Source organism: Seriola dumerili, unplaced genomic scaffold (assembly GCF_002260705.1).
Source record: "Seriola dumerili isolate Sdu_G_001 unplaced genomic scaffold, Sdu_1.0 BDQW01000331.1, whole genome shotgun sequence".
NCBI classification, from domain to species: domain Eukaryota; kingdom Metazoa; phylum Chordata; class Actinopteri; order Carangiformes; family Carangidae; genus Seriola; species Seriola dumerili.
Window position 1 is genome coordinate 9254574 of NW_019174586.1, and position 16593 is coordinate 9271166.

The 16593-nt window shown below is 39.7% G+C and overlaps 1 protein-coding gene across 1 annotated transcript in view; it reads right to left on the reverse strand.

The window, feature by feature from the left end:
- fat2 (FAT atypical cadherin 2) overlaps nt 1–16593 on the reverse strand; it is a 138173-nt gene that overhangs the window by 85945 nt on the left and 35635 nt on the right. The window contains 2 exon segments of the mRNA XM_022760174.1: nt 2218–2529; nt 4102–7368. Of these exon segments, the coding sequence (XP_022615895.1) occupies nt 2218–2529; nt 4102–7368 (3579 nt within the window).

Sequence of the window (16593 nt, forward strand, 5' to 3'; positions counted from 1 at the left end):
TTTTCCAAAAAGTTGGACATTCACTGTTGCCTAAAATATTATTTTATGCTGTATGATTTCCCTTCATTAGACCAACTATGAAAAATAGCCTCAGAGCAAAAGTGCACAAATATGTGGATGGGGGTATCCACATGACTTTGTCCACATATTGTCTTTGTGGAGCTCGCATGTGGTTTAAGTTGCATTTCATGTAATTTCAACCTAATTTTACAAGAAACAATCTTGTTTAAATCAGTTTAGTTTAGTTTTCAGTTTTATTGTGTAATTTGTAATTTTTACTCTTTTTGTGAAAGCAGTTCAATTATTACCTGATATTTATCTGTGGTTAGTTAGGTCTTTTCTTCTTCTGCCAGTTCTGTGTTGTTTTAATTGTCTCATGCAAACCCATATAAGTGAAGAATTAAGTAAAAAGTTCAGCAGTTTTTTTTTTGTTTTTTTTTAAACAAGAATTTAGGTCATCTACATTCAAAAGACCTCAGTCTACAGATGAGACTTGCCATTAGGAAATCCTCAGACTGTAAAAAGTACACACAGACACAATATCCCTTTTCATCCTGGGCTTGTATGCATGAGTAAATGAATATCAAATACACCTGCTTTTGTACAAAAAAAAACTTGTTTTAATGTGACACTCTCCAGCTGTTTCAACACCTCCTGTCCTGCCTGCCTTTGTGTGACGTCTCAGTATTAAAACAATTTGCCCTCCCTCTCTGTAATCCCTCAGTATACTGGCCTTAGGGCGTGGGCAAACACTAGACCAACCTGGAGATTATAAGAAGAGGACAGGGCTTGTAGCAGCATGTAGCGCTCATTTGATTGAACATCAAAGTCTGTTCGAGGTGACTCAGTTGCAACTGTCAAAGATGAGCATGCAAATACCTGAGGGGGTTACTGGCATCTTTCTCTCCTTTCTTTTTCCTGCTGTTTTAGATTTTTAACTCCACATCCATCAGGAAACGGATGAGTGAGTTTGTGAGTGACCTCTTCAGAAGTTTCTCATTATGAAGTTTTATTTTCAGCTCTGCGCTCTCTGTGACCTGCCGGGGTTCTGCATCACTTGCTCTACTCAGACTTGCAACAGTGCATTAGGAGATATCAACCATTTTTCAACCTCTTCCCTTGTGAGAAATAACGCACTGTTAGGTTTTACAGCTGCAGTAATAGCTCTGAATCAAAATGTAAATCTGCCACAGGGACACGGCAACATATAGAGACATGTCAAAGCTATTTGTGAAAGACAAAGCAAAGAGCTGCTCCAGATGTCTTATATTCACAAAGGGAGTTTGAATCAAAATGTAAATCAATCAGAGGGGAGCGTGTTGCCTGTATTTCTCTCCAAACTGCTCGTGAAACGGGAGGATGACACTGTGACGGCTGATTAAATTACATCCTGTATCCCAGAGTTAATGTATATGTCCCTGTCCGTATGTTAGCTCAATAAAATCTTCATTTACATGATTCAGGGCTGAGCTGAATATTTCAACATCTATAGGTGGAGGTGAAGCTGCTTAGATGATTTCATTTCAAAATGTAATCTAAATTATTATGCTATTAATCGGGAATAGGCAAGTTACCTGTTGATCATCATGCAATGTTTTTTGCAGTGCAGGCTTTATTAATTATCCTATATAATATTAGATTTTTTAACTGGCAAGCAGGCTTACATTCAGAGTTTGATGAGTAGAGGATGAGCATCAGGCATAATGAGAAGGAATTTTTGCTTTATATATCACCTTGCTGTTCTGTATAAAAGGTACAAAGAATGGGGGGGCGTTGTTGTTCTGCCTTTATGCTGGCAGTGGAGGTAGTCGGATCCATGTCTGCGTAAAATGGAGAGCTGGCAAGACAGGACCATTGGCGGGACAGGAAGCTAAAGCTGTTGTGTTACCAGTCATGCCTCTGATTCAAGAATGTCGGCATGCTATCTAAAAATCATACAATGGGGCGGCATTATACCATTGTTTAGTTCAGTGTAAACAAGCAAAGGCGTAATAGTGGAAAGTATGTGCACTTTTATGGATTGAAAGTCAGTGAGGTTCCATTATCCATGAGACAGGTTGACAGAGGTTGACAACAGGATGATAACACATTTTTGAAATTAGCTGTTTTACAATGAAAGCCTTGTGCTGTAATGGCAACACTGCAAATTTGTAGATTCCTATGTTTAATGAAACTGCTTTGTAGCAGTAATGTTTATGCTCATTCACTCTCAATTACCTGTTTTGGGATCAACGTCAAAATACGTCCGGTGAGATTCCAGCATCTGGAAGGAAAGCTTCCCCTCAGAAGATGTGTCTACATCTTTGGCCGACACCTGGACAACAGATTTGACCATGTCCACGTTCTCTTGGACGGACGCGAAATATACCGGCTGGGAAAGTTCTGGAGCATTGTCGTTAACGTCCAGGACCTCCAAGAAGACGTGAGTCCAGGAGATCAGAGGTTCAGTCCCCAGGTCGGTGGCATAGACAGAAAGCCAGTAGTGAGGCATCGTCTCACGGTCCAACGTCTCTGTTGTACGAATCACACCTGAGACACATGAAAGTGTGGGGAAAGTGATAGAACATTGATTTTACTTATGAACAGCACAGCAGTATTCACTTGTTTCAAACTTCTTGTTGTGGCTCTGGAATTAATTACTTATCATATTCTTTATATTTAATAACTGTAACCACCCTGGAGGAAATATCAATCACTTTGGCTGTCATCAAGCTTCAAGTGCCTGTTTGCATAATAAAAAGTCTGGATTAGTGCCCAAAAGTGGGTTGGGACATATTTAACATTCTCTGCTTAGCTACCTGGGAGATATTTCTGTTGCCAAAACTTACACAAGTTCTTATGGTATACACAAAGCAGACTACCACAATGTAATTGTGGTAAAAACAAGGGAAATCGACTTTTCTTCACATTTGCCTTCAGAAACAGTTGAAAATATGGATACCCTGAGGGAGAGCTCAAAAACCAGCAACACAGGAAAAGGGATATATTTCAGCACGGTTTCATTATGACAGAGAACTCTACTTGCCCTGATTATATCTTTAGCTTTAAGTGCAGCAGCAGGATAATGGAATTTGACATGATATGCAGAGAGGTTGCAAGGTATCCTCTGCAAAGGATATGCTTAACTACCCCAGAGGAAATACCATGTCATACAACCATGCACGTGTCTCATTTTAGGAAACCTACATTAGAAAATTTATTGCTGTGAAGATCTTCTATGACAGTATGGTGTAGGCATGTCATTGTGTTGATATACCCGAGTCTGAGCTTTGACTTACCTAGAGGTGAATAGTGCTGCCATTTATTCAAAATCTGCACTATTATTCAAACACGAGAAAACATTAAAGCCATGTAGGGATTGAAAGATCATTCTTAACCTTGCAAACAGCCGGGGGATTCATTCAAAGGCTGTTTCTAGTATAAAATTATAGCTTTTGAAATGTCCATTTTGTCTTCCATTCAACATTGTATCCTGCGGTAAGATTCTTTTATCAACCACTGTTTCCAAAGTCAAGTATTAACCTTAATCTCAATGTGCATGCCAACATGGATGAGAGGTCTTTATATTCTTAGAAAAATGGAAATCGAATATCTAAATTTCAAAGCTCAAGAACAGCTACTAATGGACCCTATGAGGGACAATAGATAGTTTGAATTAGTTTGTCTAGTACTCCAGCTGGTGCTTTCATAACATGCATGCTCATAGGTCACCCTAACCTGCTGATTATTAGTAAAGTACGCTACTGCTGTTGTATTTAACATTGTAAAATTCAGGAAAATGGGGAACTGTGTTGAATGAATAATCACAAGACTACAACATCTGAGAAGCAATTTATACCATAAATTATTAATAAAGTAAAGGCTCTTTCTCTACTTTTTAAAATGCAGCTGCATTACAGCAACATGATTAGCTTGTATCCACTTCTATGAGCTCTACTGGTCACGCAATTCAGGCAGATGGAGTCAGGCATTTCAATAATATAGATAGTATCAGGCTAAACAGGATGATTTTGATTTAATCTGGACAAATTACATGTTTGAATTTGTACATATCCCTCCCACCCACTACTATTAAAATATAGTAAAAACACAGTTTATTACCTGTTTCCTCATCGATGGTGAAAACTCCGAGACCAGAGCCTTCATGGATGTGGTACCTGACGACTCCATCCCTGCCCAGATCTTTATCTGCAGCTGTAAGTGTTACCACAGATGTCCCCACTGCTGCATCCTCCATCACTCTGGCTTCATACACAAACTCTGAGAACACTGGCCTGTAGAGGTTCTCATTGACATCCAGAACTTGAATCTCCACAAAGCAGGAGGATGAGAGGGAGCGAGGGAGGCCATGGTCGACAGCCCGGACTGTGAGGTTGTAAGATGGCCGCCTCTCAAAGTCCAAGTCCCTCTCAAGGGTCAGGGCACCCGTGGAGGAGTCGACGTGGAAGATCCCGCTCTCTGTGTTCTTGAGGTTGTAAGTGACAAGCCCTCCGCTGCCCAGATCTAAGTCGACGCTCTCCACCCAGACAAGAAGGGTACCCACAGGGACATCTTCTGGAACTTTTATTTTGTAAACTTTGGGTACAAATTTGGGTGGGTTGTCATTTATGTCTTGCAAAACAACCACAAGGTCAATCATGGAGAACAACTGTGGGCTCACTCTGGCCTGGTCTCTGGCTTCAATCTGGAGGTCATGCCTGGGTGAGGTTTCTCGATCCAAATGACGCGTCACAATGACCTCGCCAGTCAATTCATCAATTCTGAACATGTCAGTAGACGTCATTAGGGAATATTGAACATTACCACTTGTCTCTGCATCCAGATCAATTGCGCGAGCTGTAAAAATAATAGAGTCAACTTCTGTGTTTTCAGGCACCCGTATCACATATCTGGGCTGATCAAAAACAGGAGGGTTGTCATTGACGTCCATGATGTTCACTGCAATGAATTTCCATGCAGATGTTTGTGGTGTTCCCAAGTCATACACAGTGATGTTCAAAATGTAGAACTCCTTACTCTCTCTGTCAAGTGGGCAAACTAACTGAAGGTCACCAGAAAAAGTGTCAATGGAGAAACAGCCATCTTCATTCCCGCTTGATATGGCATAGACCAGCTTACTGTTAAACCCAGTGTCATTGTCTGTTGCTTTGAACTGAAGTATGGTGGAATTCAACGGATGGTCCTCAATGAGGTCAATTGAACTGGGAATGCTAGGGTCAAACTTGGGAGAGTGTCGGTTGGTGATGTGTATATCAGAGAACGTGTCTTCCTCTTGACTGGTTAAAATAGGTTTGATTGACTCTATCAATTTATCCGTTAGCTCTTTGAAAACGCCCGTCTCCTGACAGTGAAGCGTTACTTCGTCACCTCTGTTAGTGACAGTTATCCTGACAACTGAGGCGTCCGAGTGATGCTTCCCATCCGTGGCTACAACTCTCAAAGTGAACGAACCCGCTCGCAGGGGAATTGGTTGCTTAAGGGTGATGGCTCCTGACAATGAGTCAATACCAAAGACTTGGAGCTCATTCCCCGACTCAATGACATACTTCAGCTGCTGCAGCTCATCTAAATCAATGGCTGACAGCTCGCAGATTGTGTACCCCACAGGTAAGTCTTGAGGTACAGTGGTATTGCAGCCCACCCTCTCAAATAGAGGGATGTTATCGTTGATGTTGTTAAGGGTTATCGTCACGGGACATTCGCTGACCTGACTGAAGGGGCTGCCGCTGTCCGAAGCCCAAACTCTAAGGTGGTACCGCCTTTTCATCAGCTCGTAGTCCAGGTGTTCGGAGGTTGAGATGACACCTGTAAAGGGGTCTATTGTAAAAGGTAAGGGGCCTGAGTTGGCAATAGCATACGTCACAAAGCCATTTTTGCCTTTATCTTTGTCTGTGGCTGCTACTTTCAAAACACTGCTGCCAACAGGGGTGTTTTCGTCCACTGTGGCCTGATATGAAGTCTGGCTGAACTGTGGGCTGTTGTCATTTTCATCTGTTATCTCAACCACTATGTGAGTCTCTGCTTCACCATGATTGGCCAATACATCAAACTCATATCGATCCTTTCTCTCATAATCAAATTTTTCAGTTGTTATGATAATCCCTGTTTTGGGATTTATCTTGAAATTGGAGCTTTCTGGATTATTCTTGATACTAAAGGTAACATTATAAGGTACTGCGGTGACAGAAACCTTCAGTACATGAGTTTTAGGAGGTGAAAACTCACTCAATGTGACAATGTAGGTGTCTTCCAAAAATGCCAATGGGCTGTAATGATAGGCCGGAATGTGGATTTGTGCAATTGGAGAGACTAAACTTGGGGCGCTCCTGTCTTTAGCTTGAAGGGACAGATTCAGCCCAAAAGGAGTTTGAGACCAGATAATCCTCTTTGTAGAGATCACTTGGAAGTCACTGCCCTGCACACCTAAGGGGATTATCTCAAAACACTTGTGAGGATCCCCTTCAACAATATTAAGGGATTCCACAGACTTAACTCCTGCTTCCACGTGGACATTGATAGTTATTTTGCCATCTGTAGAGACTGTGGGTTTGGGGGAAGTTGTGATAACTGGAGACCCCATAGACATCTTTTGTACATTTACTGTGACTCTGGCAACATTACCGAATTTCTGCACACCAGATATCTTCTTTGTCCTGTCTTCAGCTAAAACAGTGAGGTCGTATCTCTCCGACCGGGTGTGATTGAGCTTTTTGATGAGGCTGACTGTGCCTGTGAAAGGGTCAACAACAAAAGGATGAGCTCTGCTGGTGAAAGAGTAATAAAATTCAGCATTGCTGCCAATGTCGGCATCTGTAGCGCTAACCCTGACCACACTTGACCTAAGTGGGGTATCCTCCCTGATGCCCACATTGTATGAGGCAGGATAGAAAAGAGGCTTTAAGTCATTGGTGTCAAGCACCTGGACAAACACCTTTGTCTTCACCTGGAAGTCAAACGTGCTTTCGGTTGCCTCCACAGTGAGAGTGTAAGTGTCTCTGACCTCCCTGTTAAGGAGAGCTGAGTTACTGCTGCGTGTTTTGATCCTGAGGAAGCAGAAATCCCCAACTTTGACTGACTCTGCTTGGAAAAGGCCGTCATCGTCACCTGAGACAACATTATATGTGATTTCCCAGAACAGATCTGTCACTTCAATACCCATCTTCAGTGGTGTCTCAACGTACGTCCGCGGGGCCGAGTTCTCGTTGATGGTGGCGTTGTAGAGATGGTGTGTGAACCTCAGCGGCGAGCTGTCCTTTCCTTTTCCCATGATTCCCTGACATCTCGCCACATGCAGGAGCAATGCTGCTAATGTGAGGAGGGTTGTTCCTGAAGCTGCCATCTTTAATAGCTACATGAACATCCACAGACCTGTGAAAATAAAGAAAGAGAGATATACATTTGATTCTTTATTGGAAAAAAAACTTCTGTCCTTGAGTTTCCTTGAGTAAACAGTCTTGTCTATGTGCAGAAAAACACGTAACACAGAGATAAATCATGTATCTACACTGTTTTGTAAATAGACCAATCATTTCCCCCGAGCTCCAGCTCTACAAAGAATACAAAATGGACACAGAATACACAATGACACAACAGCAAAGGGAAGTCTGTGGCAAGGTATCTGACTCTTGTCTCAACATGCCTTCACCAGAAAAAAAGGCAAAAGTTAAGCAACACATTGTTTCAGCGACAGAAAGTTGCCTCTGAGCCCTTTCAGACAGGTGGCAGCCTAAACCCTTCCCCATAATTATTCCTTTGGTGGCCAAATACCAGCAACAAGTGCTCATCAAATGTTTTACTTCTAAGCCTTTGTCATTGCGCAGCTATGAGGAGGGATTTGTAGTTTGATGACTTGGTATCATGCTGATGATAGTAAAAGGTTCAGTCCTGATCCGAGTATAAACAGCTGCATGTGTACTATATGTCTGAGCTGGTATTTGCTGTATGTGCATCAAATATCCTTGGAGGCATGAGCCATCAAATTGCTGCTTTCATAATCAACAAAGGATCAGAATCCCACACAGATGGAATTGTAATATGTCTTTTACAAGGGAGACCTGACCAAAAGTGCATAATGAATTGTTAAAAAATAAACACAGAGACGAATTTAGATCACAAGCTAAAGCTGAAGCCGTATGGATGAAAACCAAAGCCTTGATTATTTATAACATTTAAACTGCTCATAAAACATTTCTTGAAATTTAAATAGCATTTAAATATCTAATTAGCAGGCAGCTTTTCCTTAAAATTAGATTTTCTTAGAGAACATTATAAACATGCATAAAATAAGATGAATCAGTGGACTAAACCTGGATGATGTGACTTTAAATCATGCAAAAACTCATATCAGAGTAAAATCTATTTGAGTTTTTCTGTCGACTACAAATGCTATACCCACTAAGTGGAGTTTTAATAAATTTTTCTGGTTTAATTTCACTTTCGGTTTCCTTCAGAGCTGACTCAATGGTTTTATGACATTCCCACAAACTTTCATTGAACCTAATCTACATTTTAATCCATGTTTGTCATACTTCATTGTTGTAGCTACAACAGCATAACTGATGTGATCAAAATCCCCAGAATCACTCCTTTGATTTAAACTCAGAAGTTTGGATTCCACGTTAACTGTTTTCCTGTGTGCAGGTTAGGAGAGGAAAGAACAAGGAGTGGAGTGATGAGTGACATGTGGGTTAAGTATAGCGTGTATTACACTTTCTAGCACGGGAATTTGAAAAAGTACATGGAGGCTCAAACGTTTCAACTATCAGAAATGAAGTGACAAAGTACATGAAATTCTATATAATCACTGTCTCCACTTAAGTACATGAGGAGGACTGAAAAAACAAAGTATAAAAAATTGCACAAAATTTCACCAAGTTCAATTTAAGCCGGATAAGACCTTTTGTAATACGACAAAGTATATGTGAATGTATGTATGATGGAAAACCAGTAGGGACGATGTCGACAACAATCACTTATCATACTAACACATTTTAGCAGTTTACAACAGTATATAAAAAAAAGTTATTATAAGTTATCATTAATGCAAGGATGGATTAACAAACTAAAATAATTCATTTTAGAGCTGCAACGATTAGTTGGATAATCAATTAGCCCTGTTTTGGAAACTATTTGGTAACTGATTAATCTTTTCAGTAATTTTTCAGCAAAAAATGTCAAACATTCTCTGGTTTTAGCTACAAATTGTAAAGATTTGCTGTTTTTTTTTTTTGTTTTGGACTGATGGACCGACGGCAAGTGAAAAAAAACAGCATGCAAGAGAAAATTGTAAATTGTAATTTTTTAAGTGAAATTTAAGATATTTTAATACATTCAAGGTCCTTTTTTGCAATTTGTTTGTTTTTGTTTTTTGAGGAAACTAAATGAAAGACAGTCTCAGATTTAACACATGCTTCAAGGTGCATCATTTGCATGGGTATTTCACGCTTTTCAACTAAAACCACACAAACCCAAATGTGCACAACAAAAATGGAAATACATGAGGTAACGTTGAGCCCAGCTGATGCACGGCCAAACCATGCCAGCTTGAATTTCGCTACAACTGACAGCAGAGAGAACTGGAGGGCAGAACACTTTGCCCTTCACTGCCTCTCTGACAGCCCATCCACAGCTAAAAGCAATCAGCATAGAACAATCTGCAGGGCAGAAATGCCGTTCCCTGAGATCAGAGATGAAAAGATGTGTCACATTTCCCCCCCTCCCTTTCGCTCCTCTGCAAAAATAAGGTTGTTCAGATAGTATTATGAAAGAAAATCTAAACCATTTAACCCCATTGTTAGTCCATAAACAGTCCTGGTGTCTAGATAAATGCAAAGGTACAAAGAGACAAGACAAAAGATGTCTTCATATTGTGCCACAAAGTTATGAATACCAGTGTCATACATTGTCTGATGATTTATATGGGTTTATGAAACAGATCTCCCCAGGTATACGATGTACTGAACATTCAGGTCTGCGTCTCCAGGTTGACTGGCGCTGGAGGTTTCACTGGAGGGTGACAGGTATGTGGGGTTTTATCTCCACTCACTTGGTGACAGATAATCAGATTACAATGGCAAGGCCCACTGTTTGGGTTCTGGAGAGAATTAGGGCATCTTGTGATCTTTCCAGATTTTTCTATCTTTCACATCACCGAGGCCGGATTAAAATAGGTTTAAGCATGATATAGTCTAGGGTCCTATTTTAGGCCCAAGACATTTCATATGAGGTACTAAAATATGAATAAGATAATTCATACAGTGCAGGTCTCACTGAATAAATGCTTGCAACATTGAAATAGTTACATTATCTGGCAATGTGTCTGGCTCCTATTCTATAATATGTGCATATACAGTCCATCAAATTTCACAGGACTCACTCTCAAGGATATGGATCTACAGGATTGGCATAATGAGGTATAAAGTAATCCTCAGTATAATAATTACAGATTTAAGAGGGACTTTGTCTTTGAGTAAGACTTTAACATGCTCATCCCTGTAGACAGAACAAATCTGTCTCAAGCAGGAATTAGCACTGCAATCCAGATTTTTCATAAAGGGTCAGCGCACCCAAATTAAAAAACATATTTTTCTTGGCACATCAGCAAACAAAATAGAACTTGCTGCACAGCTGGTTCGTCACTAGGTGTCAGCGCAGAAATCCTTCTGTGGTTTGGGTGAAATTAAACTCAATCTTCCTAAACATTGAAATACAGGAGTATACCAAAATACTGTTGGTTAAAAAGAGGCCAGCAGTTTTAATTATTTCAACTTTTACTCTGAGAAATAATGTGTCTTGCTGTAATTTCTGTAGATAGTGGTTCTTACAAAAAGGCACCGTGGGAGTCGTAGTTAATTTATTTACTCGTGTTTTTATGCACAGACTTGTACCTTTGAGTTTTTCCATTAAAGAATTCGATATTTTATCACTCAGTTGTTTATCTGTTTTATTGATGACCCACTTAGTCCATCCAAGCCTTGAGGAGCCCCAACTGTCAGTCACCTCACACCTACATCTTTTGTAGAAAATGAACAAGGACTTTTACATGGAAAAACAGGAGGAGGATGATACACAGCTAATACACGATTTTAAAAACAAACTATTTTATCAGATTCATTAGAAGTAAAATGATCTGTTCTCGGGTAAAAGCAATGTAGAAATGAGTCACATAATAAGTTTGTATAATATGGCAATTTGACTTGATTCTGATACAATTTTAACCCAAATATCTGTTTCACATTTACTCTGTTAGAAAAAGAAGCTTTATGTCAAGGTGTAAGTTGTACGCCAAACCTGTTACTGACAAATCTGTAACAAGCATCAAATGTTCTGTATATGTGGATCAGCCATAAAAAATGTAAGTAAATAACCTGAAAACATTTGTCTTATTGGAAGAAATCACAGCTGACCCCAAACTTTTTGTAATTTGTTAAAAGATACAGAGGATTGAACACAATCTAACAGCATCATAAGTCAAAGGAGAAATGCTCTGTAAATATTTACTCCCGTAGTGTTTCCTGTGAGGCTGTGATAAAGGTAAATCAGTGGCTTAAATCTTCAGTGAACGAGTAGAGGAGGCTGATTAAAGTTAGAGATGAGGATGGATTACACTCTGATTGAAAACACAGAAATATAATGAATTCCATTTCAATATAATGACCGCTGTGCCAGACATGTAATGAATCCCACAAATCAGCATTACCTGCCTCAACATCAGACTCGTTAATACTCATGGTGCACACACGCAAGGTACTTGTTGTGGAAGCGCGCCTTTGTGTTGCACTCTGGACCTGTGCTACATTTAAAATAAAAGTAAGAGCAATTGATTTTCTTTTCCAAATTGTGAAAAAGCTGAGTTTCTACCAAGTCAGATGGCGCTTGGCGAAAATCTTTTAGTGACTGCTCCAAACAGACTTGTCACTCAGTTGTTCAGTAAACTCGACTGAACCTGAAATTGAGACTGAAAGAAAAAAATTCATGTTTTCATCCAAACATCCAATGCTGCAGGGCAGAAACCTCAGGCCATGACTGCTGCTACGGAGGTCAGCTCTGACATGCTCACACACAACTTCACAATCACACCTGCATGATCTCACAGTCACACACGCAGTGTGCTCCAGGTAGCAACCTGCAGCCACATGTTAAGCTCCAGCTTCCTGGATCACATTTCACCACCGCCCCTATGGCTCCCAGCACAGACAGAGAACACTATCTGCAGCTTTTTTTTTCATTCCTCGTCACTACACCTCTGTCTGTCAGGGTGAAGCTGACTGAGTCGTCACTCTCTGTTGGAAGCTTGACAGTGTTGAAATCGACTGCAGACCCACACAGTTTTAAACACAACTCAGGGAGGGTTTTCTGTTTACCAGCACTCTGCTACAAGCTGAAGACATGCAATAGCTGCTGCTCATCACCTCTCCATGGAGCATTTCCAGCTCCAAAAGCGAGTCAATCCCCAAAGACTCCCGTGTTAAAATGCCCAACTTTACAGCAGAAATAAACATGTTTACAGCCTGCTACAAAAAATGGTTTTGGTCTCTATAGCTAATTTCCAACTTCTGTACGGTGGGTAAATTTTTATATAATAGAGAAGTTTTAAAGTTTCTTATAAGATTTGCTTGCTCTTCCCTCTGTCAAATACGTAATTTAAATATCCTCCTGTTATTTTTCAGTTGCAACAAATATTAACTTGGTCAATTATGATACATATTTGTCCATAAGGATGAGATGAACCAAAAGAATGAACTTAATTAATCATCGGTCAACAATGTGTCCATTCTTGGTCTTATCATTTTTCACAATGACTTATCCACTTACTCATAGCACACATCCATTTCCTGTATGATGACTTTTGCAACACCGACAAGTTGGATCATGGATCCATATAGCTGCCAATCTGGCTTTGTAAACCCAGGGGTGTTTTATAATAGGAGGGCAGGGAGCAGCACACAGCAGGCCCTGCCAGGCCCATGGCATACAGGTAATTATCTCCATATGTTTGTACAAAGGTGCTCCAACAGTAAATTGTGGTACAGGACTAATGGTAGAGCGTGGTCTTGTCAGGGAATTAAAGGATTTTAAGATTTTCCCTTTGTCGCTGAAAACTATACGACATTATTTCTCCTCCTGCTCCTTCTCCAACTGCATTCATCCCATCAACCTGCTTCCTGGTTTTTGTTAAGCGATTTTAGCCCCATTCTTAAAAAGAAAGGAGAGAAGAGAGCACTGCTGGGATTCAGCTGAAATATAATATCCAAGTAATCACATCTGTAGTCTGTGATACCTGTGAGCACATCAAAGTGCTGGTCTGAATGTGGGAGTTTCAAAGGAATCGCTAAAAACCATAAGGACTGAAGAACATTTCCGTAAATGAAAATACAGCTTCAATCAAGTGTCAAAAAGCTTTTTTAATACTACACATCTTTGCAGTAACTTGAGTGGAAGACGTTAGTTGTGCCCTGTTCACCTCTCCATACCTACACTGCATCCTAATTGATAACACATTATCTTAACTGGTATATTTAACATTTATGAGGAGTACATAAAGAACTCATAAATGCTTTCTGACACATTGTGTTCATTACTTGTCATTTTTAGTTTAGTTCATTTTTATTTGTACAATTAACAAGATAGTTTATAATATTATGATACATTATTTACATGTATTAAATAATTATGCATTATAATTATATTTATTATTGAACAATGGATTTGTAAATACTTTACACTTTGCATTACAACCAGCCAAACTCTGCCTACTGATGAAAGCCACAAGATGCATCTGAAAGCTCTGAAAGAAATCAAGTTGTCCTTGGTTTTCTGAAACTATTACTTCCAAGATCAATGACCCCGAATGACCCTTCAAGCGCAACATGTCTTCACGAGTTAAACTTTTTAATATTACAGCTGTTATTCTGTATCCTGTGTTATCAGTCGTTCATTAACCATTTACACAAGTACATGTCATTGTGGTCGCTTACAACAACATTATAGGATGTAAAAAAACAATAATAAACAATGTATTAAGTGTTTATATCATGCTTGTAAATGCTAAATGGGGGGGGGGGTTAAGGTAAATTGTTGCCCCTTCACCTTATCTGTACCAGCACAGTCGTGACGGTGCAAACACGTTTTCCTCCACATGCAACTAAACTTACTTTCAGACACTCTCTCATTTGCATAATCAACTAGTTCAAAATCCTGCCTACCCATTTAAAAAAAAAAACAACATCCATAGCTTGTACCTTGGTTCAATCTAACACGGTAATGAGTTTTGTGCTGCAGCATTAAGCCATGATGGATGGGGAGGCTTCACCCGCTGTCAGTCTATTAAGTGTTTACTCTTGTATTATGGTGAAGAAAAAACACCAGAGAATTGTTGACAACAAAGCACGAGTGATGTTTCGCTCCTCCTCTAAGATTTACTGAGTGAAATAACCTGAAAATGTCAAATTTGACAATTAAGTGCTACAACGTGGTGTCACAGCAGCTGGTCCCATTCAGATAAAAGGTTATTTCTGAAGGCACTTGGTGAGACGTGCAGGTCTTTAACATTTCAAGCCTGGTTTAAGTTTTCAGGTGTCTGGGAAAGTGTTCAGCAGCAGATCAAGAGGGCCATAGCAGGTTGTAGAAAACTAAATTGGTAAAATAGCAAATTAAGACGGTTACAGTTTCTGAATGTTAAGGAAAAGGTTAAGTATAAATGTGACCTTTTAATTTAAGTCATCACAGCTATCATTATAGTCAGGAATTGATCATTAAAAACAAGCTTTTGTCAGACAAAGACCCTGATGACTTACAGCTTAAATCAGTTTGATATGACATACAGTTTGTATGAATGGGCCTCAAGGCTTCACTCTAATCCCCACTAATCCCTATATTAGCTGCAAGGTTTCAGTAAATTGTCAAAAGTTATTTGAATCGCCTGCTGTCTGTATAACATCTTCTGTTGTCCTCAGCACAATGTGAAGTCTTGATATCCTGATGTCATTTTTTTCTCCCATACACATCCCCTGTGGGATACAATATGATGATGCCAGACAACACACTGCAACAGATTACATTTACCATTCAAGTATACATGTCCCTTATTTTTGGGGGAGATTCATTTTTATATTGTTGACTCAAATCTGGAGCACATCCACTGATAATTCACTGAGCTGTATTGATTTGTATTGGACCAAACAATCAGGGGCTGTACACATGATGATGTGACTTGGAGCTACTACTACTAACCCTACTCAGATATAAAACTATGCATGGCTGGTTTTTTGCCTCAGAATTATTCATGAATTGATTAGGAGAAAATTAAATCTGAAAAAAAGACCATCAATTCCTCTTGGAGCTCTACTGAATGTTTCAGCATCTTTTTTGTTTTCCAGTTTGCAATTTCACTGTCGTGGCTCACTAATGTTAGTGCTGCAGCATTTTACGAACTTCTGGCCAGTTCTGGTCAGGGTAAAGAAAATAACTTGATCTACAGTCTGTTTTTGTTTGCGCCCATACAGCAATTTGGAAAACAACAGCTTTCCCCTGAACTAACATTACAGCAGGGAGGCATTTCTCCACTGCTGGAGACATCACTTTAGTAACAGTACAGAGGAGTGCTCCGCTTTCTTCTCCTTACTCCAGACCACACAAACCATTTACTGGTTTTTACAAAAAAACATTTAACCAATAAACAGTTCGTATCATCATTCCAACACAGGCAGAGGAGCATACAATGTTTCCAAATGACTGTAGTTAACTTGAAAAAAGCTGCACTCACTTTTCTTATTATCTGTCCTGTTGGGTCAGACAGTGACTTTCATCAAGGCCAGTTATTCTGACTGCAAGTTATGTTTCATATTGGATTTCATTAGCGTAAGAGCCTGAAAATAGTGCCTGCCTTTCAGTTTACTGACTTGAAAAAATTATGAATCAAATCAATTTTGACACCAAGAATCCAAAATGAGATCGCTTAAGATTCCCAGGCATAGGGATGACATAATCTCTTAGGCTGTTGAATATCCTGATATTTCCAGCCATGTGCAATATTGTTCATAATGAAACATAAAATTAGAAGTATAGTAGTATTATAAACACCTCCACCTTGCAAAAAAAAAAAAATACATTGCCGAAATATGGATATTGCCTAAACTTATAATCAGTGTTATTTTAAAACCTTGTAGCACTGCCCCGAAGTGGCAAGAAAAACCATTAATGCTGGTTTAAGAAGATTAGAGTCCAACAGCAGCCCCGCTGTGTTCATCTAGCCAGGTGTATGAAGGGTTAATGTTGCAGGGTTACCCCAAGCTAACTGGTTAGCAGAGGTGGTCAGCACTGCTTGTTTTCACTGAAGCATAATAACCCTAACATTATATAGCTCATTAAATTATTCCCTCTGATGTTAGGAGGGGTGTTTACAACTGTTTACAACCTGTCATATGAACTGAAAAAATAAGGATAAAAAAGTCTCTCTTCTCCCAGATAGTTATGCCCGCATCCAGGTACCAATTAGAATCAGGCAGTGGCAGGGTTGGGGAGGGGGCTGTCAGAGGTGGGACCAGATAACCTGGACGAGACTCCTTCATTCTCCTCTCCTCACTCTGACTTGTT